Here is a 27144-nt window from a genome sequence, read left to right as displayed (position 1 = left end):
TATTGGCATTTAAAGAGTATGTAGCAACTAAATAGCTTCAAATTAGCTCTCCTTAAATGCCAGTAAAACCTGAAACAAGAATGATGGGGGAAAAAGCAAAGCTGTTCTGCAGATAGCCTTGAATATTTCTAAAGTTTCAAGAAATCATAAGTCAGAAGGAACCCGAATTCTGTCATTCTTAGGTTGTGGTATAGAACCTTCTTCTGGAAATGGAGGGTGCATTTCAGGATGATTTTCCTGATCTTGTGTGAAGGCTTTGATAGGATTAAGTGCTTTGATCTTTTAACCCAACTTACTGCTTTTACACTGGTTTTGATCCTATGATTAAGAAACGTCCCGTCTGTTGAATAATTTCCAGTGTGAGACCAGGAGACCAGTGATAGGCCAATATTACAAATGAAACGTTACCAGTTGCAGAATGATGTTACCAAATAGAAGAGGATCCAGGTATAATGTGAAATAAGTGTTTCTCAAAAGAAGGAGGAAAAGGAATCAGGATATTTTATAAAGTAAGGGCAAAGAAAGGAAGGAAAACTTTGATATGGAAAACAAATGAAACTACAGAGATTTCTTGGCAAAGAAAAATATTATGAATCATCAAGTATTAATCCTAATGAAATAACTCAAGCCAACATCATGTAAAATATTAGATAAATGTTTGTTAAATGGTGGACAGGGCATAATGATCTTTGAAGAGTGAGCAGTGTATGTTAGCAGTTTTCATGTCTTCCATTTCTCAAATATGCTGGATACCTGAATTTACATTAAATTTTTTGTTTTGTCAGATAATTCATTGGAATTATGTGATAAATATTTATTTGAAGAAAGCTACCCTAGCTAAGCAGACTGGTGAAGAAAATATTAGAAATTCAGTATTTCCCTATTCTCGGCATGGCAGTTCTCTTTTTTATGGTCGCTTCCTTGTAGAAGTCTACCTTTTATGAATATATGTCAAACAGACTCCATAGTACCTTGTAAAGGTAGCTAAATAATAAAAGAAAGACTTGTTTTTAGATTAGGCTGTAAATTTTGCCCTACTCTGATTTACTTTGTTGTCCCATTCTTGAATGTGTCTGGTTATTAACAGAAGGTAATAGTGATGTACGCAAAGATAGCATGGTGCTATCGAAGGAATGATCTGTCCTCCTAGAAATTGATGCTTCTGATGGTAATGCTTGTAAATCTGTACTTCATCATTTGTCCTCTCGGTTTATTTTATGAATGCATTTTCAAAATAATTTTAATTGATTTGTTTTCACTATTCTGCTTTAAAGGTCAGTCAGCTCAGTCAGTGAGCTTGCATCTCTGCAGGATTTAGTTCCATTTATATCACAGAAAGCTGGACTTTATATGTAGCTATAGGAGCCCAGAAACAAAATCTCTCATGCTTTCCAGAGGATTTATATGAATGTTTATTAAATCTGTTGAAAATTTTATCTGTTAAGTTAATGCACAGCCTTGCTAGGGGATATTTGCATTTCAATGTGCATATTTTGCACATTGAAATGCAAATTGTTTTATTTTAAATTATTTAAGAAGTTGGTTAATAATAAGTAATAGCTCAAGTTATGAGAAAATATGCTTATTAAAAACTCATATTCCCAAATTTGCCTAGTTACAATTATACCTTAACTTCTCAGAAAGCAAATGACCTCCATGGCTGTCTATTTAGGGAACAAAAGCATTTTGAAAGAACTATTAGTGGACCTTGTGATTTGGTTTATAATATTGTCATCATACTAGAAAGTGTTTTGACTAATAAGTGGAGATTTCAGCCACAATAAGATGGGAAAACTATTTTTCATAGCTTCTAATGTGAAAAATTTGAAGCATACAGAAAAGTAGATGTTTGCATAATGAACACCAGTATGCCATCACATTTTAATAATTGTTAATAATTTGTCATATTTGCTTCATATTTTATTTTTAAAGTGTATTTAAGGTAAATGTCAGACATGGCCAAGTCATTTAAGCCGGGCGTTATCTCTAGAATCACAGAGGTCAAGGTTTGCTGGATCTTAGACATTATCTGGTCCGTGCCCTCTCTTACACTTGAACCCCTTAAGCACTAAGCTCTGGGATGCTGTGCATACTAACTAGTGCAAGAATTGGCCTAAACGGGTGTGACCAGTCCCACGGGCTTAGTGCAATTTTAGTGAAGGTGAGGCTCCATAAATAGTGCAATTTTGCAGGTCTTTCAGCTACTGCAGACTCAAATCTGGACCAATGATTCAAACATTTTTAGCTCTTCTGAGGTTTATTCTGAAATACTGATTTGCCCTGCTCGCCAAACTCAGCATTTAGATTTTATTTTCAAAAGAGACGATTTTCCCTTATTGGCAATTTTGTGTGTGTGGCATTATCTACTCAAGCTGCATGGTATCCTCAAGAGAATTTGAGCTCTCCCCCTGCATTAAGGATCACTTGGGGCCAGCATGCCCCATGGTTCCCAGTTAATCTGGTGATACTTACAGAGGTGTACACCAGCTGCCAGAGGAAACACACCTCTAGGGATACTATTATGAGACTTGCAGTCAGTATGGTGAAGTAAAATTAATGTAGGAAATTCTTTCTCTTGTTCCAAACACACAGAAATACTATTTATAGTACAACAACCAACTGTAGTTTTAAATAGATAGCCAAGCTTGAAATTTAGAAAGGAAGACTCCCAACCACCAAAAATAAGGAAACTCCAAACTAGCATGGTGAACAGATATTAAAAAAAAAAAAAAAAAAAAAAGTCCATAGGGACATCAAGCCAGATATATGCCCAGAGGTCTGGAGTTTAATGCTCATCCTGGAATGGCTTCTGAGGCCTCTGAAATAAGCATGGCTCTCCTGTCCAGTGACTTTGGACCATGTGGGGAAAAAGCTGCCTGCTAAAAAGCAAAACCCTATACCTGTGCCATGCCAAAAAAAAACCCCACAAACTGATCCAGAATTAGTGTAATGAAACTGTTAAGGTCCCAGGCGGAAGCAATTGGAAGGCTGACCCATAGAGATGTGTCTACAACCCAGGGTACTTAAGACTCCATGGAAACCAATCTTGCTAAAGATAAGTTTACAATAAAAACTAAAAAATGTGCAAGGAAATAAAGTACTATGAGGGAAAACCAGCACACACAACTGATGGAGAATTCAGAAACCACAGATCATAGTGCAATCTGAAGGGGACTTTAAGTGTATATAAAATGTTTTAAGAAATAAATAAGGACTAGAGAATAGTAACCATAAGGCAAAAGTAGACATTATCAAAGTTGAGGAGGCAGATTTGAAAAAGAGATTATTCCTAATAACAAGGTTATTACAGCATATAGATACCAGTATTATTCTTTGAGCAAATTTTAATCATTGGAATTGTATAACCACAATCTGTACTTTCACTTGAAATAGGAATGGAATTTGCCAGTGTTGACAAATGCAATAGCAAAATAATACTATGTAAGCTTAGTAAACATTCTTTTCCCTTAAGGAAATCTGACAAAACACATGAAGTCCAAGACACATAGCAAGAAATGTGTGGATTTAGGCGTCTCAGTAGGTTTAATAGATGAACAAGATACAGAAGAATCAGGTAAGGCTTTATTCCATATTTTTCATAAATGCTATTTACAATGTACTCCTTTTTTTCTTTGCATCCATACTCTTCTTTCCATTCCCACTGATACTGCTCAGTTCCTACTTTCATCACCTCTTATTTATACTATGTGATAGACTCCTAATCAGTTTTCTCACCTTTCCTCTGTCTTCCTTCCTTTGCATCTGTCCCCACTGATGTTAAGTTAATCTTCCTGAAGCATGTGTCTGATCATACTGTCCCTCTGCTCCAGGTCTTCCATTGGTTTCCATTTTCCTACCAAATAGGATATGAGCTACTTGACCTCAAGTAATTCCTCAGAATCCTTTATAATCTGATGCCTGCCTACTTCTTCACCTTTATCCCTCATCTCTCTCTTTCACCTGCCCTAATGCTTGAATTTCCTGCTTACATGACACTGATCCGGCTCTCTGCCTATAAAGCCCTCACCCTCAATCCCCACACAAACGTGGCTCCCCGTCTGCATTGGTCAAAATCTTATTTTCCTTCAAGATCCAGCTCAAATCCACTGCTGTCATGAAGCCTTCTCTGATTTTCCCTTCCCACACCACTTGCGGGAAGCAATTTTCCCCTTTTCTCAACACCTGTAATATTTTAGAGTTCACTCTGAGAGTAATGAATCCCTTTCTGCCATAACTTTTTTTTATTATTTACATGCTTCCTCCCTTACCTCTTTGCTGATTCTCAAGCGTGTCATGAGTAGAACTGATGCCTGAGTAATATTCGCTGCGCCCACAGCCCTCAGCGCAGTGCCTTGTTCATGGCAGCTGCTCTGGAAATATTTGGGGAATAAAACATTTGTTTGCTTCCCCAAATTGTTTATTATTTTGAAAAAGGTTAACTGGTTGTTTTCTTAACGATGTTAACTCAACAAGTAGAAGTATTTATCTCTAACCAATTTTGAGGGGGAATTAAGCTGTTCATCTGTTCCGACTAGTCAGACAATAGAATTATTTTTTTGTAAGACTTTTTGTTTTAACCCAAGAATTTATCAACAAGAGATAAGTTAAAAAAAAAAAAGTTGTCCTATTTCTTTTTTGAAAAACACCCTAAATTAAACATTTACCTGCTTGCTATGTTTTAGTTAGTATGTACTAATTTGATGTAGAAAAAAGTTCCAAAGAGAAAATGGTGAGGACATCTTTGAAAATACAGGTAAAAAAAAGCAAATGCTTTTCATTCCACCTGACAACCAGTAACACACTAAATGAATCAGCCTGAATTTGTTTCTAAATATGCAAGAGAAGTGACTCACATCTTAAGTGCTACAGTTGATAGGATTTCATATTTTAAGCACAAGGAGAGGATTGCCTTTAACTTGAATTTTGGGAAATAAGTGGATGTATTATTAGTAGAAGGAAAATATAATCATAACAAACTTAGGACAATAAGGAGGTTTTTAGTGCTTTATAGACACTTTGATGCTCTGATACATATTGGGGATGGCAATACCAGGATTTGAAAGTATATATCAAATTAACATATGTGTAACTTTTTTGTCCTAGGAACATACGTATTAAAAACTGATTTTTGAATGGCTAGGAATTGAGTTCTGTGTTGATGTCTTTGTATAAAGACACACATTTAATAAAATTAATTAATTTACTTCTAATGTAAATAGTCTGATTTATTTTCTGCTCTTAGTAGTCATGCAGTAAATTAGCTACCATAACTATTTAAGTGAAAAAAAAATCCCTCTTTATTATTTATTTGCTTTATTGCTATTACGCTGAGCAATTCAGAATTAAAAAGCTAGGAAAAATGAATAACGCTTTCAGTGAGTATATTTGTTACCCAGAGACTTTTAGAAAAGGCACGAAGTAGAGGTTATAATATGAAATACTAATTTCTGAAAAATGTATAAACGTTAAAAGCATTATTATTATAATATATACTCTTAGGTGTTTTACTTCTTTAAGAAGATGAGTCTTATAAAAATTAAGTAAAATGTAGAATCTTCTAAATGGTCAAGGGAAGGTAGTGTTTATATCCCAAATTTACATAGGAGAATTAAGTGTAGTTTCCATTAATTATCATGCATCGTTTAGATTGGCCAGCTGACTGATGGACTTACATATCTATCCGTTCATTTTTGTTATTTCTCACCTGATTCCAGAAACACTTGAAGCAGTTCTTAGACTATAACTCAAACTTGATAGCCTAATTCCCAATTCAGATGAGATCCTCTGATAAAAACTCTAGGTAGTTTTACCTGTTTTTTCTGTGTGTGTGTTTTTTTTTTAATTACTGTACTTATCAGTAGTATACTCAAAGTGTTTTCACGGTTTTAATTGAATAGTAAATTATAGCACATAGGTGGATTCTGCCAAGTGCTATGTCATACCTCATAGTCCTTTATAATATGCCAACAAAATATATTCCTCCACTTTTGCTTTATTATAGGCTTGGAATGTAGGCATAAATGTGGCAAACATTGTTTCAAACAAATGGTCTTGTTTTCCCTTTATTATTGTCTTTGGTGCTTTTAAAAATATTTTGAGATGTTTTTTAAAAATACAGAAAGATTACACAGAGTTTTATTACATGCACTCATGTATTCACACCAGAGTTGAGGATTATAAATATTTTCTCACATTAGCTTCAAGTCTTTTTCATAAATGGTGTTTTTGAAAATTGTATTTTCATAAATTTGTATTTTTGGGAAAAAAACAAGCTAAGTAAGGCATCACACATTAGGTGCAGTAGCCCTAACTCACCCCTGCCCGTCACTCCCCCTCCCAGAGGCAAAGACTAACTGCACTTGGAGGTTTTCTTTCAATTCATTTAACATACGTGTGTATATCCACACATAGCATGTGGTTTTGTTTAAGTTTGTATTCCAGATTTGCATGAACAGTACCACATTGTATGTAGATAACTAGAAAATTAATTTTGCTTTATAATTTTAAATTGTTGTCTAGGATAATTTCTATTTCTGCACATCCTTAACCATACCTGATACTACATGCATTTTAGTTTGGGGCCACCTTGATGGATGAGAGTCTGCTGTCTTTACTTGTATTTTCTTGATTGCTATCCTAAGTTTGGATCTTGTTATTCTTTGGGAAGAAGTTTCACTTGATTAAACTGATGGAAGTTAGAGATGGGATCTTGCTTAGCAATTCTTTAGATGTCTCTGTTTTTAGAGAGGAAAGCGCAGAAGCCCACAGTGTGATGCTGCGTGTCCGCAGGGTGTACTGTTTTCTAGTCCAACGCCAGCCTAGAATATTCTAGGCCTTCTTTTTTCACTCTCCTTTCCTGGATCCTCCTCATCTCCCCAGCCTCTAAATGCAGTGCCCAGAGCTGCGGTCTCTAATCTCTCATCTCTTCTGTCTGTGCTCCCTCCCCAGGTAGCCTCGTGCAGTCTTCCGGCTTTAAATACCATCTATATGCTGATGATTCCCATATCCGCTCCAGACTTGCATGTCCATCTTTCTACTCACCATCTCCACTTGGATGTCTCATAGGCATCTAGAGTGTGACGTGCCCCAAACTCCTGGTTTCCTCCTTATGTGACTCTAGGAAGCACGCTTCCCTGAAGTCCTTCTCCCATCCTTCCAGCTGCTGGACCAAAAACCTTGAAGTCGTACTTGGTGTCCTTTGGCTCCAATCCACCAGTAGAACCTTTGGCTCTTCCTTCAAAATGTACTTGGCAACCTACCGCTTTGAACCACCTGTTCCTCCCAGCCCTGGTCAGAGCTATCATCACGTCTTCTAAGTTGCTTGCAGCAGCCCCTCACTGGTCTCCGTGGTTCAGCCCCTGCCTCTTTACAGCCTGCTTTCAACACAGCAGCCAAAGTGGTTTCTGCAAGTTACGTCATTGCCTTGCTTAAAACCCTCCATCGGTTTCCTGTCTCGTTCGGAGCCGTGGTCTGTGTCCCCTGCGAGCACCACGCCTCTGAAACTCGGCTCCACTCCCGCCTCCCCTGCCCCTCAGCTGCAACCACCCTGATCGCCTGGCTAGGTGGCCAGCACACCCAGCTGGCCGCTGTCCAGGGCCTTTTCTCTTTTCCTCCCTTTGGAATGCCCTCCACCAGGTGCTGCAAGACAACCCATCACCTCTCAGTGCTCTTGTGCTCAGATGTCACCTCACCAGTGACGCCTTCCTGAAGCTCCCTAGAGGAGAGAGCACCTCGCCCTCTTACTGCCAGCATGACTCCTGCCCCCGACCTGCTTTATCTTTCCGTATAGCACTTACAGCCACTTACAACTTACAGATGAGTGTGTGTATTTATTATCTGTTCCTTTCAACTAGAAAATAGAACATAAGGACGGCGATCTCCCTGTGGTCACTGCTGTATCGCCAGCACGTGCTGGGATTGTGGCTAGCAGCGAATCATAGATAGTAAATAGTTGTAGATTGAATGGATGACTGGAAAAAAATGACCTATAATCTGTCAGGAAATCATTCAATATTGTTGTTTTTAGAATATGATATACTAGTTTTCCATTAAATTCCTTCACTACAATTCAACGGTAGCTGTAATACAATATTTAATGCCTTTACCTATGAATAGCGTTTACATGATTTGTCCGTGGTCGATACAGGAATTTTCAAAGTGATGATGGCCATTCATTTGTTAATTTCTTATTTATTGGTTATTAGATCAGAAGACTAGAAGATATTTTAAGTTATCCTGACGATTCCATTTTTTCATCCTCAGTAATGATCTGTGCAGATTGATAAATATCCGTTCCGTTTTTCAGTGATTCCAGAGAAGAGTTTATTCTCTTTGTGACTGATTATTTATTTAGCACCGCAGCAGCTGTCTAGTATGTCCACAGTCACTGCCCTCAGGAGCTCCTTGCCTGTGGCTGTGATGTTGGGACCTTGGAGTGAGCTCAGACTTGGCAGGGTTCACTCCTCAAGGCTGGGATCTGGGAAGGACAGTGACGGCCTCGTCTGGAACAGAAGGATGACTAAGGGTATCCCAGGAGAATGAAAAGGGGGAAATATATCAAAATATAATTGTCCATATATTGCTTTGTTTGAAAAAGTATTGATGAGGGGGTGGGGTAAAGGAGGGCAAGCATTCTGGACCGAGGGAGTTGTTGAGCAAAGCCCAGAGGTTGGGAGAGGGGAACAGGGCATCAGGAGTATAAATGGGGCAGGATGAGAGGGTTGGGCAGGGCGCTGGGGGACAGGTCCTACTATGCAGGGGAGTTTTAGCACCTTCCTTTAAGAAAGTCTGAGGGATTTTTTTTTTTTTCTTGTATCATCTAAAGGAATTTAAAGCCACTACCTCTTTAGTCCCATATATATCTGACATTTAATCTGGATTATTTTCTCAAATGTTTTTTAAACAAGTAAACAACAAATAGTAGGCTTTTAATTTGTGTCCCCAGGAATTTTCATTGCTGAGCTTTTGTTTGTTTTTTCTTTCTGCAGCTGCTGTTTTATTTTGTAGTGGGAGTTTAGACAATAATGACTAAAAGAAGCATGATTTCTTTAAGTGGTTAGTCCCATTCAGCAGCAACAATAATAAATAATACCATAGAGCAAAAATCTTTTTGGGGGGACTTCCCTGGTGGTCCAGTGGCTAAGACTCCGCGCTCCCAGTGCAGGGGGCCCAGGTTCGATCCCTGGTTGGGGAACTAGATCCCACATGCCACAGCTAAGAGTTCGCATGCCGCAACTAAAGATCCCATGTGCTGCAACTAAGACCCGGTGCAGCTAAATAAATAAATAAATACTTTAAAAAAATTATTTTCTGAAAGGGTGTTTTTATAAACAAAGTACCTCAAGGTTTCAGCATCCCTCATTCTCTACCAGCTGGAGTTTACAGGTTTGGGTGGAAAGTCTGGTACGATTTTTCCCTTGTGACACCAATTTTGTATGTATATATGTATAATGACTCATTTAGAAATCTTGCTCTTCATTTATTAAATTAGGGAGCATTATTTCTCCTGGAATTCATTTCTACTCTGAAATTTCTACTCAGCAGCACCAAGGTGTAGAACTTTGCCCACAGACTAGACTATCATAAAAGATAAGGACTTGATTTTTTCCTACCTTAGTGTTTCCGTGTATGTTTTAAAACCATGCCCTTATCAGCTCCATAAGGGTGTTGCACGGAGTAGTGGTGTGTGTTATGAAGTGTTTCATTTTACTATCAATTTAATTTTCCAAGGAAAAATACAAATTATTAGCCATATAGTAGTAGTAGAAGAAGTGACTAACTTTAAAAAAAATAGGAGGGAGAATAAATATTTTCAGCTATCATAGTTTTAATCTTTGAGGTGTACATCTGCTCATAGAAGGAAGCTTGGGGTCCAGAAGCTGGTCAGTGCCAAGTGATCTGACATGCTGGGTTCTCTCTCCCCCTGCTTCCTCCCTGCCCGTAGGAGTTTCCCGCCTCCCTGATCACACCTGGAAGCCTCCGCCTTCTCAGGGATCAGGCTCATGGCAGCGGTTCCTTCTGAGACTTCAGCTGCCAGCTCAAGATGGCTGCCTGACAGTGTATTCCCTATTTTCCTGGCCCAACAAATGAAAATAAGTGATGAAATTGCATCGTGTAATGTAGGGTCTTCCCACACATAACTTGCTGTCTTTTCCCTTTAATGACGAACAGTTCTTCAAGTGCTTTTGTGGCATCCTGGGGTCGTACTATCATTCCTCATACTCTTAATCTAATGTAACTCTGGTGTTAAGCCCACTGCACAGTGCACTGCTAGAAACCACACTGGGATTCCATTTGCTGTGTGTCTACCAAAAAATTCAGGAAAATGCTAAGGTTTGGCCAGCAGTTAGGTGTCACAACAGTTTCTTACCTGTGTCCCAAAAGGTAGTGATTCCAGTGGCTCTTCTGATGCCTTTCATTTTGACCTCACAGCTGCATTTATCCAGGGACGTGACTGATCGACTATATGAAATATGCAAATATGAGATTACTGAGTAAGCTCTTATCAGCAGAATCTCCTTTGTCACCTAGGCTTTCCTAAACACAATCGAAGTTTCTCACTTAATTATGCAACTAGATTGCAGATGGCTACCAAATAACGGTGATTAAAGAAAAATAAGTAGCCAAGTTCAGGAGCCACGTGTCTCTCGGGAAACCAGTACACTGACGCATCGTCTTGATCAGTATGAAAATTTGTGACATAAGTCTTCTCTAGATACTGAATAAAATTCTTAAGTAGTTTTGAAAGCCACCTTCATATTTCACATTGACAGTGGGGCAGTCCTGTCAGAAGTGGAGTCCTACAGCACCTTAGGAAGGACTGTTCAATTCAGCACATGTGTATGAAAGTCACATATACCTAAACAGCCAGTGCTAACAGGATATGCAAGAACTTGCTCCAGATATTTACGCCTTGATTATCTCAGACATCTGGGAAATGGGGTAAACATTTTAAAGAAAAAAACCCCAGAAGGATATTATTTGGACACCCTGATTCTAAATGCCAGGATTTGCAGAATAGCAACCAGAAACCTAAGGATAGTGTTTCTAAGGTTTATAGGAGAAGTTAGGGGGCTTGGTCGTTTGATCTTTTCTGTAGCACATACATAGTCATCAAGAAATATCATCTCTGAGCTTTCATTTATTCAACAAAATTTGTTAAAGGCTCTCCAGAGGCCAGTGTTACTACAGAGTATCCCCACCATATTTATTTTTGGAAAATCATTACCATTCGGTAATGTCTTGGTCAGCTTCTGGTTTTCTGGGAAACGTCCAAGTCTTTTTGTTCTATGTTCATATTTAATTTTTCCATAATATCTGCCTTGTTTATTTTCATCAAAGGTTTACTGTAGATTTATTTCTACTTATCTACAGTATTTCTTTTCCTGGTATTATCTTCAATCTTTTTCTTTTTTTGAATGTCCTAAACCTGTTTTCTACTCTCTACCAACTTGATACTCTGAATGTCATTCACCAGCAGAATGTGCATGTTCCCTGGTTGATAGAGTGCTTATTAAAGGTCAGCGTGAAGATGCTGTGATGAAGGAGCAAAGACCCCTGATTTTTTTATTCTTTACTACCCTTAAAACAGTGGGCTGTAGGCTGCCCTTTTTTTTTTTTTTTCTTTTTGCAGTACGCGGGCCTCTCACTGTTGTAGCCTCTCCCGTTGCGGAGCACAGGCTCAGCGGCCATGGCTCACGGGCCCAGCTGCTCCACGGCATGTGGGATCTTCCCGGACCGGGGCACGAACCCGCGTCCCCTGCATCGGCAGGCGGACTCTCAACCACTGCGCCACCAGGGAAGCCCCAAGCCCATTTTATCCTTCAGCAGATGAATTCTTGTTCTAATTTTCAAATGGAGTAAATTTAGAGATGTTGGGAAACATTTATTTTGAATTAAGCAGAGGGGACTATAAATTTATCTAAGGCAGCCATTAAAATTTGGACATTTGACATCTCAAAGAAGTTTCCATGTAGTTTAAAACTAGCAACTCAAGCTGTAGATATAGTAGGTGTTCATGAAAAGTCTAATCCCTCCAGCCAGCTGCACATGTCCCTGTATTCTTGCCATGCAAAACTATATAGTCTCAGGAATTTTGTCCCTGTGTTCTTGGGGTATTAGTACTTTTTCTTTTTCACCTTTTGTGTCAGAAATCATGCTGCTGGCTATTTGCGTTTCATGCCTTGATCGGAAGACTGTTTTTGTCAACAGACTGCTCGGAATGTTAACATGTGCCCTCCACTGCCAGGCTGGGAGAACCATTCAGTGTGGCAAGGTGCAACTGGAAGCACTTTTACCACTGGAGGTTAAGTACTTAGGATGATGCGTGTGAGAGGATGGCATTAGATCACAGGATTGAAAACCTGTATCACATTTGCCCTTAAAATAAACTTAATGAATTTTTCTAAATGAAGTGCTTTCAAAATGAAACCTGTGGAATATGTTTTTGTCACTGGATGTTTACAGAAAACATTATTAGTTCTTTTAAGAGAAACTTCCATGCACAATAATAAGAAACCATGATAGGTCTTGGGACTTAAAGAAGTGTGTACGTCGTTAATGAACAATGCAGATACCACTGCCTTTTGGTTTACTGCCTGAAGTTAACAAACGTTAAACCCTGGCTCATTATATTGTTAAGATGAAAACATAGTTTAATAAAAACCCCAAACAAAAACCCATTACTGCAGTAGTTGCATGCTTTAAAAGACTTTTTCCCCAGGTTTCCCTTGTTTGTCTGGATTTCAGAGTAATTTTTCTAAACATGAGGAAACCAAAAGCAGACAAATTACAGCAGCAGCAGAATGTTGAAGAGGGAGGTGCTGCTGACCTCCCAGGGGAGCCTGTCTGAGGGAGGCCCCACCTGGCTCGGCCAGCAGGGGTCACTGTCGGGCAGCGATGGGAGGGCAGCCTGCGGTTCATCCAACTGAAATCAGGTTTTGAAACACATCTTTAGGGAAGTGGTTTGACACAAATTACTCTTGGAAAACAATATTGCTGCATTGTTTACCTTCTTTTTCCCTCATGAATTTAAATTCACAGAAAATAGAAGAATTCATTTTACACATATGTCAAATTGTACTGAGTAGTAGACATTTTTATTTATAAGGAGTTGGGAATGTATCTAGGAGGAGAGAAATTAAATAGAAATTTTATAGGCCATTTGTTTATGAATTTGTTAAGTAAGTATGGGTTCCTTATACCTGTTCTAGGTCCTTGGGGGATGCAGAGGGGTGAGCTACAGCCTTCACCCTGCTGGAATAGTACAGTCTACATTGTACAAACCAGGGAAGGAACAATTGTCATAGAGTATATCTTACTGGAGTAATGACAAGACTCCTAAATACAAAAAAAACCTGTTTCCAAATTCTGACTTTGATGCTTTCCAGCTGTATTTAAGTCTCTTAAATTCCTGTGTAAAATGAGTTTGGTATCAGCTCTGTCACGAGTGGCTGTTAGGTTTAAATATAATGAGTAAAATGTTGGCAAACTTTTTCTGTAAAAGGCCTGATAATCAGTATTTTAGGCTTTGTGGGCCACAGTCTCTGGCATGACAACTAAACTTTGTGAGTGTGGCAGGAAAGCTGCCCTAGACAGTATGTAAATGATGGGCCTGGCTGTGTTCCAGTAAAACTTTATTTAAAAGAACAGGTGGGAGCCGCGTGAGGCCAGCAACTATGGTCTGACAGCCCCTGGTACAATAGGAACTCAGTGCAGTACGCCATTGTAGTTACTATGCTCAGTAACAGGCTGTAGCAAAACGAGCAGTATCACAAAGTCCAAAATGGCAAGTTCTGGAGTAGTTAACAAGTCTGTGTTCTTGACCTTGCTGACTTGTGGTCATGGGCAGGTCACTTTTCCTTTCTGGGTCTTCTACCCTGCACAACTTCTGACCGGATAGTAACAGTCTTCTTTGGGGGTAGGGGTTAAGGGGACAGGGCAGTAATACGAAAGGACTTTTCTTAGCATGAATCCAGAGAGCAGAGGTGTCTGGGCTTTGTTTTGGTGCTGTGGATATTTAAAAGGATGCCATTGTCTTAGGTTCATTTAAGTTATCCGTTGTATCTTGTTCCGGTCACTCTAGAATATCCACCCTGTTTAACAAATATGTAATGACCCAAAATTCATTTTCAGGTTCCCAAACTTTGACAGGGGTCTTCCTCTTCAGGAGTTTTACGACCCAATGCACGTAGAGAGGTAAACATTATTCAGTCCTTATCTTGGGGAAGGAAAACTACAGAACGAAATCCCAGCTCTTCTCAAGTCCTCTGTGAGCTGTAGGCATGTGGCTCTGTCCAGGGAGAAAGAAAGGTCCAGGGACACCAGCCTGTGTGTCCTCCCACCCATAATACTGCAAACCTTGGTCTGAAGTATGGGACGATCAAGGCCAAAGAACATTAAAATGGAGCCAAGTACTTTTACCCCCTTCCCCATTAAAAAGCGTATGGTATTATTTATAAATCCTTCTCATAAATTGCATACACTGAAATTTTATATCTGTACATAAAATAAAAAACTTTAAAGATTTATAGTATAACTAATTATTCTTAAACTTCCATACTTACTGTAAAATACAGTGTATTTGTTGTGAAGTTAAAAAGGTTATTAGTTTACATTTTCCTTGGGGATTGTATTTTATATGTTCTACTCTTCATAACGAAGTAATTACTTGAAGCTTTTAATGTCTGTACCTGTAAATATTCAACTCACTCATGCATATTTATAAGCTAGGTTATTGACTGTAGTTCATTGCTGACCTTCTTTCAGATCGTTCTGTGGTTAGGTTTTTATAATATGATATCTGAATGTGGAGACCTGGGTTTAAATCTTGGCTCTGACACTTCTGAGCTGCGGGCTTCACACTTTAAAGTAATTAACTGCTTTAAAAAAATTTTTTTTAAATCATTGTCTGATAAAAAGTCAGGTCCTTCATTAGTCCTTGTTTTAGTTACGCTCAGATAGCAGTGGTCTGTCTGTCTGTAGTACTAAGCTGGGTTCTCTCGCAGCCTCGATGGCTAGAACCGGAGTAGAGGCATTCAGGCATCATACGTACAACCGAATAAGAACTGCAAAATAGGTACAAGATACAAGGTAAGAATAGTGTTAGGTGCCAGATAGTTAAAGAGTGTGTGTGTGCGCGCGCGCGCGCGCGTGTGTGTTAGGATGTATTTTGGAGAAATTACCTGTGCCTTTAAATTAAACAAGAGAAGTGTTGGAATTTGTTTCAATTAATAGTTTCCTATTAAATAGTGGGAAAGAAAAAAATGGCTTGTCAGAAAGAGAAGTCTTGATGAGTATAATGAGAACAGCAGGGAGATGGAGATTGTGCAGGCTTATCTGAATGAGACAGAATATTGGTGTCAATAGAGTAAAATAAAGGTCCTGGAGCGTTGGCAAATAGGTTTTTTCTTAATGTCATTTTTTAAAAGATTATTTTGGTCTTTGTAGAAAGCTGAAACACTAGTGGAGAGACTTCCTGTATATTCTTTACCCAGCCTCCCCTGTGGTAGCATCTGACATAACCAAGAACAGTTGTCAACACTAAGAAATTAACCGCAGCTCAGGATTGCTAACTAAAGCATAGGACTTACCAGTTTTTCCCCTGATGTCCTTTTCCTGTCCGAGGCTGTCCTTCAGGATCCCACATCACACTTAGTCGTCGTGACTCCTCCAGCATGTCCCTCAGTCTTTCCTGTCTTTCATGACCTTGACATTTATAGAGAGTACTGATCAGTTATTTTGTAGAATGTTCTCAATTTGGGGTTTTCTGATATATGCTCACAGCTGGATTGAGGTTATACATGATTGGGGAGGCGCCATAGGGTGGTTATGCTTTTCTTAGTGCATCATGTCGGGGGTGCAGTATGCCAGTATGTATTACTGGTCATGGTAACCTTCTTTACTTGGCTAAGGTGATGTCTGCCAGGACTAGCTACTGTAAACTTACCGTTGTTCCCTTTATAAATATTAAATATTTGCGGAGATACTTTAAAACTATGCAGATACCCTATTTATGCATTGATGGATCTTGCCTGTGGTAAGTATTGCCATGATGTTCTAATTTATCAATTAGAATTTTTCTGCAAGGAAAAGTTACCAGTTCTCCATTAGTTCATTCATCCATTCATTCATTTACATCAGTATGGACTCAAGGTTGTGTATTTTATTCTTTGGGTTATAATCCAGTTGTTATTTATTGTGTAGCTCAAGTTTTCATTGACCGTTGGGAGCTCTTTGAGGTCTGTTCCTGTGCCCTTTCAACATGCTGCTGCTTTTTTTTTCTTTAAGTGGCTCCTTACTTTTTTTTTTAATTTTTATTTTATTTATTCATTTATTTTTGGCTGTGTTGGGTCTTGCTGCGCCCGGGCTTTCCCTAGATGTGGTGAGCGGGGGCTACTCTTCGTTGCGGTGCGCAGGCTTCTCATTGCGGTGGCTTCTCTTGTTGCGGAGCATGGGCTCTAGGCGTGTGGGCTCCAGTAGTTGTGGCATGCGGGCTCAGTAGTTGTGGCTTGTATGCTCTAGAGCACAGGCTCAGTAGTTGTGGCGCACGGGCTTAGTTGCTCCTAGGCATGTGGGATCTTCCTGGACCAGGGCTCGAACCCATGTCCCCTGCATTGGCAGGTGGATTCTTAACCACTGTGCCACCAGGGAATCCCAGTTCCTTACTTTTTGACACCCAAGATGTTCCAGCCATGGAATTCACCATTTCCCCCACTTTACTGGAGAATGGTATTTAGGAACCAAGATCTAGCCACTAGGTGGTGTGTTTCTGGCTACTAACCTGTCACTGCTTCTAGCCCCTCTCGTTGGATAGAGCTGGGAAATATGCATATTTATGCTAACTCGTACATATACGTACATCTGTGTTTATTTCTGTATCTGTGTATGTGTACGCGCGCACACGCGCATACACGCACACACACACAAATGAGAACATGAGTCCATACTGATAATTCCAGTTCCAGTCCAGTCCCACAGAGTTTATTTTAGCCTGCTCCATTTCCTTTTTTTTTTTCTTTCACCAACAGTGAGAAACCTCCTCCTCATCTACAGTATGTTCACTTATTTGTTCAACTCTAGCATACCAAGAAACTAGTTCCAGAAATGCTGACCCACCTGTGAAAAACAGGTTTACAATAGCATAGTGTCTGTGTGCAGCTCTTTTTGTCTTTAGCCTTCACATTGTCTGGTCAGAACCCCCTTTGCCAGGGTTACCTAGGTCATGGTTGTGGAGTTCATTTGTACTCAGCCATCTGTCTCAGCTTGCATTTCATCTTAGATTTTCACCACATCCTGGTTAGTTGTGTTTGTATTTACACACCCTACAATTCACCTTAGGGTGCACAGTTCTGTGGTTTTCGACAAATGTGTACAATCATGTGTCCAGCCCCACAGTTCCACAGAGAACGGTTCCATCGCCCCAAAATTCCTCTGCGCCACTTCTGTATAGACACCTCCCCCCCGCACCCAGCAGCCCCTAGCAGCCACTGATCTCTTTTCCTCCCTGTATTCGTACGTTTTCCAGAGTGTCATATGAAAGGAATCAGAATAAGGGGCTTTGGGGGTCTGGCTTCTTTCACTTAGCAGAATACATGTGAATTTGTCCATGTTTTTATGGGCGTCAGTAGTTCATTCCTCTCTATTGCTGAGTAGTATTCCGTTGTATTGATGTGCCATAGCTTCGTAGCCACTGGCCACTTGAAAGACACCTCTATTATTTCCTTTCTGCTCCTTGCTTTCGGTTTAGTTTGATTGTCTTTTTCTGATTTCTAAAGCTGAGAACTTAGATTATTTATTTGAGACCTTTCTTGTTTTCTAATAGAAGTCTTGGATACAATAAATTTCCCACTAACCACTGCTTTAGCTGCATCCCATAAATTTTGAATGTTATATTTTGGTTTTTATCCAGTTCAAAATATTTCTAACTTTTCTTTGAGACTTTCATTTCTGACTCATGGATTATTTAGAAATGTGTTATTTAATTCTGAAATATTGGGGGATTGTTCAGATATCTTCCAGTAACTGATTTCTAGGTTATTCTGTTTTCAAGCAAAAACATAAGTATGATTTCTATTCATTGAAATTTGTCGAGGTTGGCTTTGTAGCTCAGAATGTACACGCTGGTGAATGTTCCACGTACACTTACAAGGAAAGCATATTCTGCTCTTTGGGTGGAACATAACTGTTACTAGGTCTAGTTGGTTGACAGTATTTTTCAAGTGTTCTGTGTTCCTACTGATTTTCTATATGCTTGTTTCATCAATTACTGAGAGTAGAGTGTTGAAGTCTTCAGCTGCAATTGTGGATTTGTTTATTGCTTTTTTGTTTTAGCCTCATTTGTTTTGAAGCTCTGGTTTCATTGCTACATATTTAGGATTATTGTATGTTTGTGGAAAGGTAACCCTTTTATCATTATGTAATGTTCCTGTTCATCCTTGATAATATTCCTTGTTTTGATGTCTGCTTTGTCTGATATTAGCATATAGTTTTTTCAGCTGTATTTTAGTTAATTTTTAAAGGTATATCTTTCTACAAACCTTACTTTCAATCTATTATGTCTTTATATTTAAAATGGATTTCTCATCCATAATATATACTCGGGACTTGCTTTTTTACCCAGTCTAGCAGTCTCTCTCTTTAAATTCATGTGTTAGACCCTTCCTTTTTTTCTTTTAATTTTTCATGTAGTTAGAATAAAATCTATCATCGTGCCAGCTGTTTCCTATTTGCTTCATTTTTTCCTTCCTTTTATGCCTTAATTAAGCATTTTTATGGTTCTGTTTTTCTCCGCTGTTGACTTATTTGTGTCTTTTAAGAAAATTTAGTCATCTGCCTTCAAATAAGATTCCATTACTTTACATGTAGTGTAAAGACTTTATGTAACAGTGTGTTTACAGTTCCTCCTTTTTATCCTTTGTGCTATTATTGTCATACCATCTACATTTACACGTGCTCTAAACATATAGTACATTTTTACTACTGTAGACATTAAATTATCTTTTAGAACGAGCAATTAAATTGTTTTTTTAATTTTTATCTTCATTTATTGTATTTCCATTGCTTTTCTTTTTTGGGGGGTAAATATGAGTTCCCATCTGATACCATATTCTCTGTGCCTAAAGAGCTTCCTTTAACATTTATCGTCAAGTAGGTGTGCTGGCAGTGGATCTCCTCAGTTTTTGTTTTCTAAGAAAGTTTGTACTTCTCTTTCATCTTTGAAAATTATTTTCAATGAGCATAGCACATAGAATTCTGGGGTTTTTTGGTTTGGCTTTTTCTTTTTTTTTTTTTTTTCCTTATCATTGTTACTGTGTTTTTCATTGCTAGCATTTCTTTTTTTTTTTTTTTTTCATAGTTTCATTTCACAGATGAAATTCCCGCTTGGTAGTATATATTGTTCATCTTTCTCATTAGAGCCTTTAACATACTGGTCAATTATTTTAAATTCTCTGAAAGTTCTAACATCTGTATCATATCTGACTGGTTCCAATTGCTTTTCCTCTTCTGCGTATGTTTTTTCTTGCCTTTTTGTATGCCTTGTTATTTTTGTTGAAAGCTAGACATCTTGCATAAGACAGTAGAGACTAATGTGAATGGTTTTTATGCCTAGCAAGGCCCTTTGTGGGGGAGTTAGAGCCTTTCTAGTCAAGAGTTGGACTGGGTTGGAGAGATTTGTTGTTGTTAAGGCTACCATCAGAGCACCAAAGCCTTCAGATTCCTATGGAGCCACTTCTTGTTGAGGGTGAGGGTTGGATTACAAGGGAAACGCTTGTTCCATTCCAGTTTTAGGTGTTTCCTTTGTGCTGTGCCTCAGAGAGGGTGCTCTAAACATTCTATTCTTCGCCTGGTCCTCTTCCAGCAGTATTTTGCTGTTACCTCTCATTTCAAGCTCCTTAACTTGGCATTAGGGGGTGAAGAGGAGGATGGGATGCCACCTCTGTTCTGATGCAGCCTCAGCCTTCTACATGCACCATGTTCTCAGGTTTCTGGACTGTGGCCCTCTTGTTCTCCTTCCCTAGCTCAGCTGTTGTGGTGGACTCAGCTGGCAACCTTGTCCCTCCTTAAGGAGTAGCGTTGTGTTTTTTCTGTTATTCATTCCCTCTCCCTACTGCAGTAAGTTTTCACCAAAGTTCCCAAGGGCAGCAATGCTTGTTGCCCTCCTCTTCACAGGACACAGTGTTTGTTCCCTAGTGGAGAGAGGGGAGATGGACCTAGGGGGAGTTCCTTGCCCCTCCTAAATGCTGCTCCTCTCCCCCAGATCTGGACCACAGTGGATACTTAGTGCTCTTTTCTGTAAGTGCTTGAATGGTGTTCATGACATAGAGCCTGCAAGAGAATGTAGCCCCAGAGGAGTCACACGGCCCTCCCAGCCCACGCTTGGCTCTAACCAGTCTGTCAACCATTTAGTTGACCTCCCCCGACCCGTGTCCTGCTGCATCTGCCCCAGATGACACAAGCATGTGTCTCCTCTCTTCCTACAGACACTGTCTCTAGAGTTTGGGCTGTTTGATTGCCTGGGACTTCAACCTTATGATGGGTTTAAGGAAAGTCATAAATTTAAAGTTAGGCCTGTTATTTAAAAAAATAAAAATAAAGAAGAAGAAGTAATAGCTTTTACGATAAAGCAAGTCTCACCCTAGTCAGGCTTTGTGGCAGGGTTGGCCTCTGATGAAATCAGCCTCCCTCTCCAGTAACCTGTTCCCTCTCGTCAGTCATCCGGTTTCTTCTGTTTTGTTTTGATTTTTTTTTACTTTCTCCTTTGAAAGAAAATTTTTTTCTCATATTAAAATCTCTAAAAATACATCTGATTCGGCATTCATGTGGCAAATTCAAAATATATGGGGGGTGACTCTCTAATTTTAGCATTTCAAACATCAGACAAGGTATCAGAGAGGGATGTGTTAGGCAGGAGGCAGGGCATCTACCCGGAAATCACCCATTCCACGTCCAGCATGGGCATCTGGTGGGATCCAATAGATTGGTGTTGTTTTATGTACGATTTTACAGCAGAACAGTAGAACCCATAAATCAAAAGACATGAAACCACATATTAAAGGAATCTAAATGTATATGTTCTGTTTGAATGTTTTAATTATAAAAGTAACATGTTTGAGATAAGAAAACATAAAAGTTCTAGTCTGTTCTATCTCCTAGAAATTATCATCCTCAAATGTGTTGGTGTTGATGCTTCAAGACTTTTCTCTAAGAACTTATCTTTGTAATATAGAAAGAGTAGTAAATTCCATTTGGAAAACCCAGGAAATATACCTATTAATTATTTCTGTTTACATTTTTTTCTCTTCAAAAAGAACATATAAATGCAGACTTTATCACAGCTAAGTTGAACTTGGTCTGACGCCTTCTTTATTGTAGCTCGGTGACAATGAATTGGGGTAGAGATTTTGCCTTCCTCCTCCATTTAACTTTTTAAACTTTATTAGCTTTCTAAGGGAAAGTACCTCTAATTTTGCAAGATTTTGAACAGATAAGGATTTAAATCCAATTTCACATGAGCTTATGAGATATTTGAAACTATTCCCTGGATTATCTTGAATATTCCTTGTTAAACATAGTCTCACATGACATTATAAGGCTGATATTAATGACTTTTAATTAATGTTCCCCTTCCTGTGAGAAGTGGGTTGAGTCATTACAGAAAAAAAAATGATGGGAAAATTTAGTACCTTTCTCAGTTAAAAAAAAAAATGGACAAGGATTAAATATTACAGAATATTACTACTCAGAGGACGGTGGAAATATGCCTAAGCTACTATTCAAATATAAAGGAAAATTACTCTGTTTGCAAATATGAAATACCATCATTTTTTTGGTTTTGTTTTCATTTGTTCAATAAAAGGGAGATACAAACAAGTAGATAGAGAAAAAGAGCTCAGAAAAAGAGTAGCAGTGAACTCTTTGTTACTTTTCTTTGTATAGTTCAGTTTTCTTTTGCAGGTTTTACGAGTGTAATATCTGAGGCCTTTATTTCTGGTCTCCGTTGTGTATCACCCCCTGCCTGTCTGCTCCCGCGCGAGGTTCATTTCACGTTCTGCATCCTTAACAAGCCTCCCTGGCCACGCCCCACTCTGTTGGCGCCTCACCCCTCTGATTCCTGCTGCACAGACCGACCTCCCCGTGTCATTCTCCTCGACCAAACTGTAGCCTCTTCATGGGTAGAGCCCTTGCCTTGAACATTCCTCACGGGATTGCCAAGCTTACAAAAAAGAAAAGGTTGCGTTCGACCACTTGCAAAACATTCTGTAACGTACTCTCCCGGTTGTGTTTATCAGATGAAAAACAGAGATTCAGTTACGAGCGGTCTGGATATGATCTTGAAGAATCTGATGGCCCAGATGAGGACGAGAACGAGAACGAAGACGAGGATGAAGACAGCCAGGCCGAGTCGGTCCTGTCGGCGGCCCCCTCGGCCACGGCCAGCCCGCAGCGCCTTCCGGCTAGAAGCAGCCTCCAGGACTGTCGGGGTGCTGACGAGGACGTCAGGATTCCTGATTGCTTTTCTGGGGGACACACGGACCCGATGGATGTCCTCCCGAGAGCGTTGCCCACCAAGATGACCGTGCTTAGCACAGACTACGGCGGGAAGCCGGGGTCTCCCGTAAGGACCAGGCAGCGGGCTGCGGGGGACGAAGGTGAGGCAGCCGCTTCTGGAGAATCTGCCAGGTCCCCCGAGGCTGCGCCCAGGTCCCCGTGTCACCAGATGTCTGTGGACTACCCGGAATCCGAAGAGATCCTGGGAAGTTCTGTGGCAGGAAAGGCTGTTGCTTTAACACAGGTAATAACTTGGTGGTTTTCTTTTCGTTTAACCTACTTAATATGGGGAACCTAATGACTTAAGAAGTCAGTGCACTTAAATTACTCATTTACAGCTAAGTCAGTTTCTTTAACCTTATTTTTTTGTTTGATTTAAGGCCAGAGGACATTTATGTCCTTTGGATTCTTGTTAGGTATTTTAGTCAGAGTTCGTATATTGTATCATAAGTCTGTAAAAGAACCAGTATATTTACAGTATACTCGTTTGTTATTATTTGTTTTTTTTTTTTTAAATCTTGGAATAAAAAATATGTGTGTGCCAACAGAGACTGTGAGTCTTGGGGCCTACGTATTCCACGGCTTCCTCTGAGATGATCTTCCACTGGCATCGACGTGATGGATTTGCACTAAATTATCTGAACATTTTGCATTTTGTCCCTGTTAGCAGGCAGCTACCAGTTTCCATGGCAAAGTTAGTGTGACCCAAAAAACATATTAAGAAGTTCACTTTGCTTGAATGATCAACTTACTGTGACAGGTTAGGAAAGCTTCCTGCCCAAGAACTAGCTCAGGGCCAGACTCAGGCCTTGGGAAAGCCACCCTCCATGTGTGCTGTGAATCATCTCCTGCTCTTACAAACCCTGATGGGCTTGTGAGGAACCCATTCTTCTCTCTCACTGACACTTCTCTTACCTCTGGTATGGATTGGTAATTGTAATAGGATTTATTTCTAAATGCGGCAGATTTGGGTTTGCTGGTTAACACTGGAGAAAACTAAAAAGACTGTGAAAAGATTGGATTTCTGTAGCCTATCCTACGTTAATATAATTTAATTAAATTACGTTCCTATTTAAGTAACATTAATTAAATTAATATATACATTAATGTAGTTCCATAATACGGATATATCAAGAAAAAGCTAATATTTATATGATAATCTTGGGTGGAAGGGAGGATTGGTGAGATTTATCCCTTCTACTAACATTTCATTACTCTCACATTAGTCACCTGTGCTCTAACCTTCTCTATCCCCAAATCTCTCACACACCTGCCAATGGCTGGAAATCTGGTTTTCAGTAGACATTTCATACACTTAGAATAAATGAACAAATGAAAACTGCAGACCTTTTCGTTAATGGCAGCTCTTTATTTCATAAATGAAGAGTCCTCCAGTTAATTTTTCCCCGAGTCGATACTCATAGCCAACTAATATTTCAGAATTTCTCAATAACTCCTAATCTCTAAAATAGGGTGGAGCCGGTGGTGCCAGGAATAATAAAAACAACAACAATGGAAGAAGAATTATGGCCCCCTCTCAGGGTTAATTTCAGTATAACTGAGATGATATCCAAGAAATTTGTTTGAAAAATGTAAAGTTGCTGACCTTTGTAAAGAGATGAAGAGTGTAATAGGTTTTAAGTTGGAAATTGATTGTTTAAATCAAAATACAACTTTTAGCAAGCTTACCATTTTTATAAAATACCAGTGTACATACTTTTACCTCAGGAGGAATAGACTTCACAGGAGCTAAAACGTTTAGCTCCGTGACTAATAAGGAAGCTCTGCCATCAAGGACCATTCCGTCTTGTCTTTTAGGGCCCATCATCCGTGAGCCTTCCTCCTCGGGGCATTGAGCGCAGCCCTCAGCCGGGAGGGGCACCTCCTTGCACGACCTCGCCTCGGCCGGGCGCTCAGGAGCCGAAGCAGCAAGTCACTCTCCATCCGCCTCCAGGCCTGCCTTCTCCCCAGACGCATCTGTTCAGCCACCTTCCTCTGCATTCCCAGCTGCAGCCAAGGACACCGTACCATATGCTTCCGGTCGGGGGGATCCAGGCGGTCCCTGCCGGCCTCACATACTCCACGTTCGTACCCATCCAAGCTGGGCCAGTGCAACTCACGATCCCCGCTGTCAACGTCATTCACAGAACTGTGGGCACCCCCGGGGACTTGACCGCCGAAGTGTCCGGCGCTACCAGCCCCTCCGGAGTGGCTGAATTGAGCAGCGTGGTGCCCTGTATTCCCATCGGCCAAATCCGCGTGCCGGGCCTGCAGAACCCGAGTCCGCCGGCCTTGCAGCCCCTGCCGGCACTGAGCATGGAGACCGTCAACATTTTAGGCCTGGCCAGCGCGAACCTCGGCCCGCAGGTGCGCCCGCCGGGGCTCGCTCTGAACGCCGCCGTGGGGCTGCAGGTGGTGACCGCCAACCCTTCCTCCCAGAGCGGCCCCGTCCCCCCGGCGCCCATCCCGGGCCTCCAGATCCTGAACATCGCCTTGCCCACGCTGATCCCCTCCGTCGGCCAGGTCACCCTGGACGCCCAGGGAGCCCCCGAGAGGCCCGCTCCCCCAAACAGAGCCCGGGAGGCGCCGCCCAAGCAGCCCTCGGCCGCCGGTGCGCACCCGGGCGGCGGGAGCGCGTCGCCGCAGGGCTCGCCCCGAGTCCCGCGGGAAAATGCACCGAAGGGTCTAGATCCACCTGCCCCGGCCAGAGACTACGCCAGGCGGGACGGCTCCAGTCGCCCGGACGCGGGGACGGCCGCCTCCGGGAATCACCCGAAGCCCCGGCACGAACTCCCTGCCGCTCCGGGCAAACCAGCATCCGGGCCCCCGCCGTCCGGCCGGCAGCCTCGCCCCCTGGACCGGGAGGGACCCGCGGCCCGGCCCCCGGCCACGCCCCCGGCCCCAGCCCGGAGGCAGGCCGCGCAGTTCAGCGATGTGAGCAGCGACGAGGACGAGGACAGGCTGGTGATCGCAACCTAGGGGCGTTTTATTTGGGGGTTTGGGGTTTTGTTTGGTTTTTGGTTTTCTGGAATTTTTTTTTTTTATAGAACACTTACAGGTTTCTTTGAAAACCCTCCTTTCCTTAAAGCACATTTTTCTGACATAAACTCATGACTAATCTTTGTGCAATCATGAACTTTTGACCAATAATCGTTGTTTTGTGTCAGCTCCAGCCTTTTTTGTACATGTTGTATAGACAATTGTGCCTTTTAGGAGTTTTATGTTGAGAGACTGTACAGATTGTTGAATATCTATATACATAAAATATATATTATATATGTATATGAAAACCAGGTAGTTATTTGTGTTTAGCAAAAAAACCTGTCAAATAAATCCAATGATTAAATTATATGTTGCACTGTTAAATATAAATTTTTATGGCTGTGGGACAGTTTCTGTGTATAAATTAGTACGTGAACTCCATATTTATTGTATTCATATCAGTCTTTGAAAATGGGTCTGTCCTTGCGTAAGACAGTAACTTTACACTTCAGACAGAGTTTCTGTGTTATGTTTCAGTAAAATATCGTTTACTGACTTTACCATCGCTTTAGTTGTGCTTTCTTTATGTCATGTAGGGGCCAGCGACCTACATTCGGAAGATAGCCCTAGGTTAACGTTCCTTCCACACTCGCCCCCCTCCACCCGTATTTTTGAGAAATGGGGGCTTTATAGTGGTGTTACTGCTGTGTGAAACTCACTGAAATCCGTTTAGCCAAGTGACCAGTTTTTCCAACCTGTGAGGAATAATTCTGTAGCTCTTAACTTATGAGGAGATTCAGTACTTGAGAACACTTTCTCTAAGTATACATAGCATACGGACAGAAATGGGCAAAGTTCCTAAAGGTGGATATTACAGCTTCTGGGAATTGTAAAATAAGTTACAGAACAGTCGTTCGGAGAGCTCGGCTTGGGTGAGGTGCATGAAACTCCGTACCTCAGGCATCACCCCAGGTCTGGGATTGAGCCTGGCCTCTTCTTTCCCTCAGCCCTGATCGTTATACCCAGAGACCTCTGTCCAGTACCAAACTACAGGGGGTCTGGGATTTACAGAAGTACCAAATTCAGACTTCAAAATTGCTTCAGTTGACTCTTTAGAAACGATTACTCCCTGTCCTGAGAGGCTTAACTTATTCAGAAAAATGGGGAGGGTACCCACAATTACAACTGCAGTGATTTGCATTATTACCTGAGCGTTGTAGATGCTTCATTTGTGAAAAAAAATGTTTTAATGTTGGAATTTGAATACTTAGCACATTATTAAGGCAATGTGTTCATGTTTTTAAAGGCCTACGCTGTGAAGGTTTCAGCAGTAGAAGGTGGTGAGACAACGGTGCCTGAGGGAAATATTCTAAGGAATTTGGAGTCCTCCTTGTAGCCAGCCCCTGCTTCAAATCTGGGACTTTGGGAAAAGTGCCTGTCACCTGGGCCTGCAGGCTCTAATCTAAATTACGATCTCTAAAATGTGCCCCAGCCCCAGTAGGCTGTGATAGATCAGTGATGCTTTTGATACATGCTTCAATTTACATTTATACTTTTCCACAGATTAAGTAACAAAACTCTCAAAAACAATAAAACTACGTTTTATACTCCAAG

At 40.6% G+C, this 27144-nt stretch overlaps 1 protein-coding gene across 5 annotated transcripts in view; it reads left to right on the top strand.

The window, feature by feature from the left end:
* The window catches only part of HIVEP1 (HIVEP zinc finger 1), a 142871-nt gene extending 116799 nt beyond the window's left edge, over positions 1–26072 (top strand). For all 5 annotated transcript variants that reach the window (XM_081245992.1, XM_081245995.1, XM_081245993.1 and 2 more), the window contains exons 7-9: positions 3473–3574; positions 22290–22792; positions 24367–26072. In XM_081245992.1, coding sequence (XP_081102118.1) covers positions 3473–3574; positions 22290–22792; positions 24367–25527 — 1766 coding nt within the window. In that variant the 3' untranslated portion in view covers positions 25528–26072. The remainder of the gene's footprint in view (positions 1–3472; positions 3575–22289; positions 22793–24366) is intronic.
* Positions 26073–27144: the final 1072 nt, after the last annotated feature.

The sequence above is a fragment of the Mesoplodon bidens genome (genome assembly GCF_964165515.1).
Source record: "Mesoplodon bidens genome assembly, chromosome: 10".
In the NCBI taxonomy this organism is placed as follows: domain Eukaryota; kingdom Metazoa; phylum Chordata; class Mammalia; order Artiodactyla; family Ziphiidae; genus Mesoplodon; species Mesoplodon bidens.
Note: the sequence above shows the minus strand (reverse complement) of the source record. Positions and strands in the feature narration are given on the sequence as shown.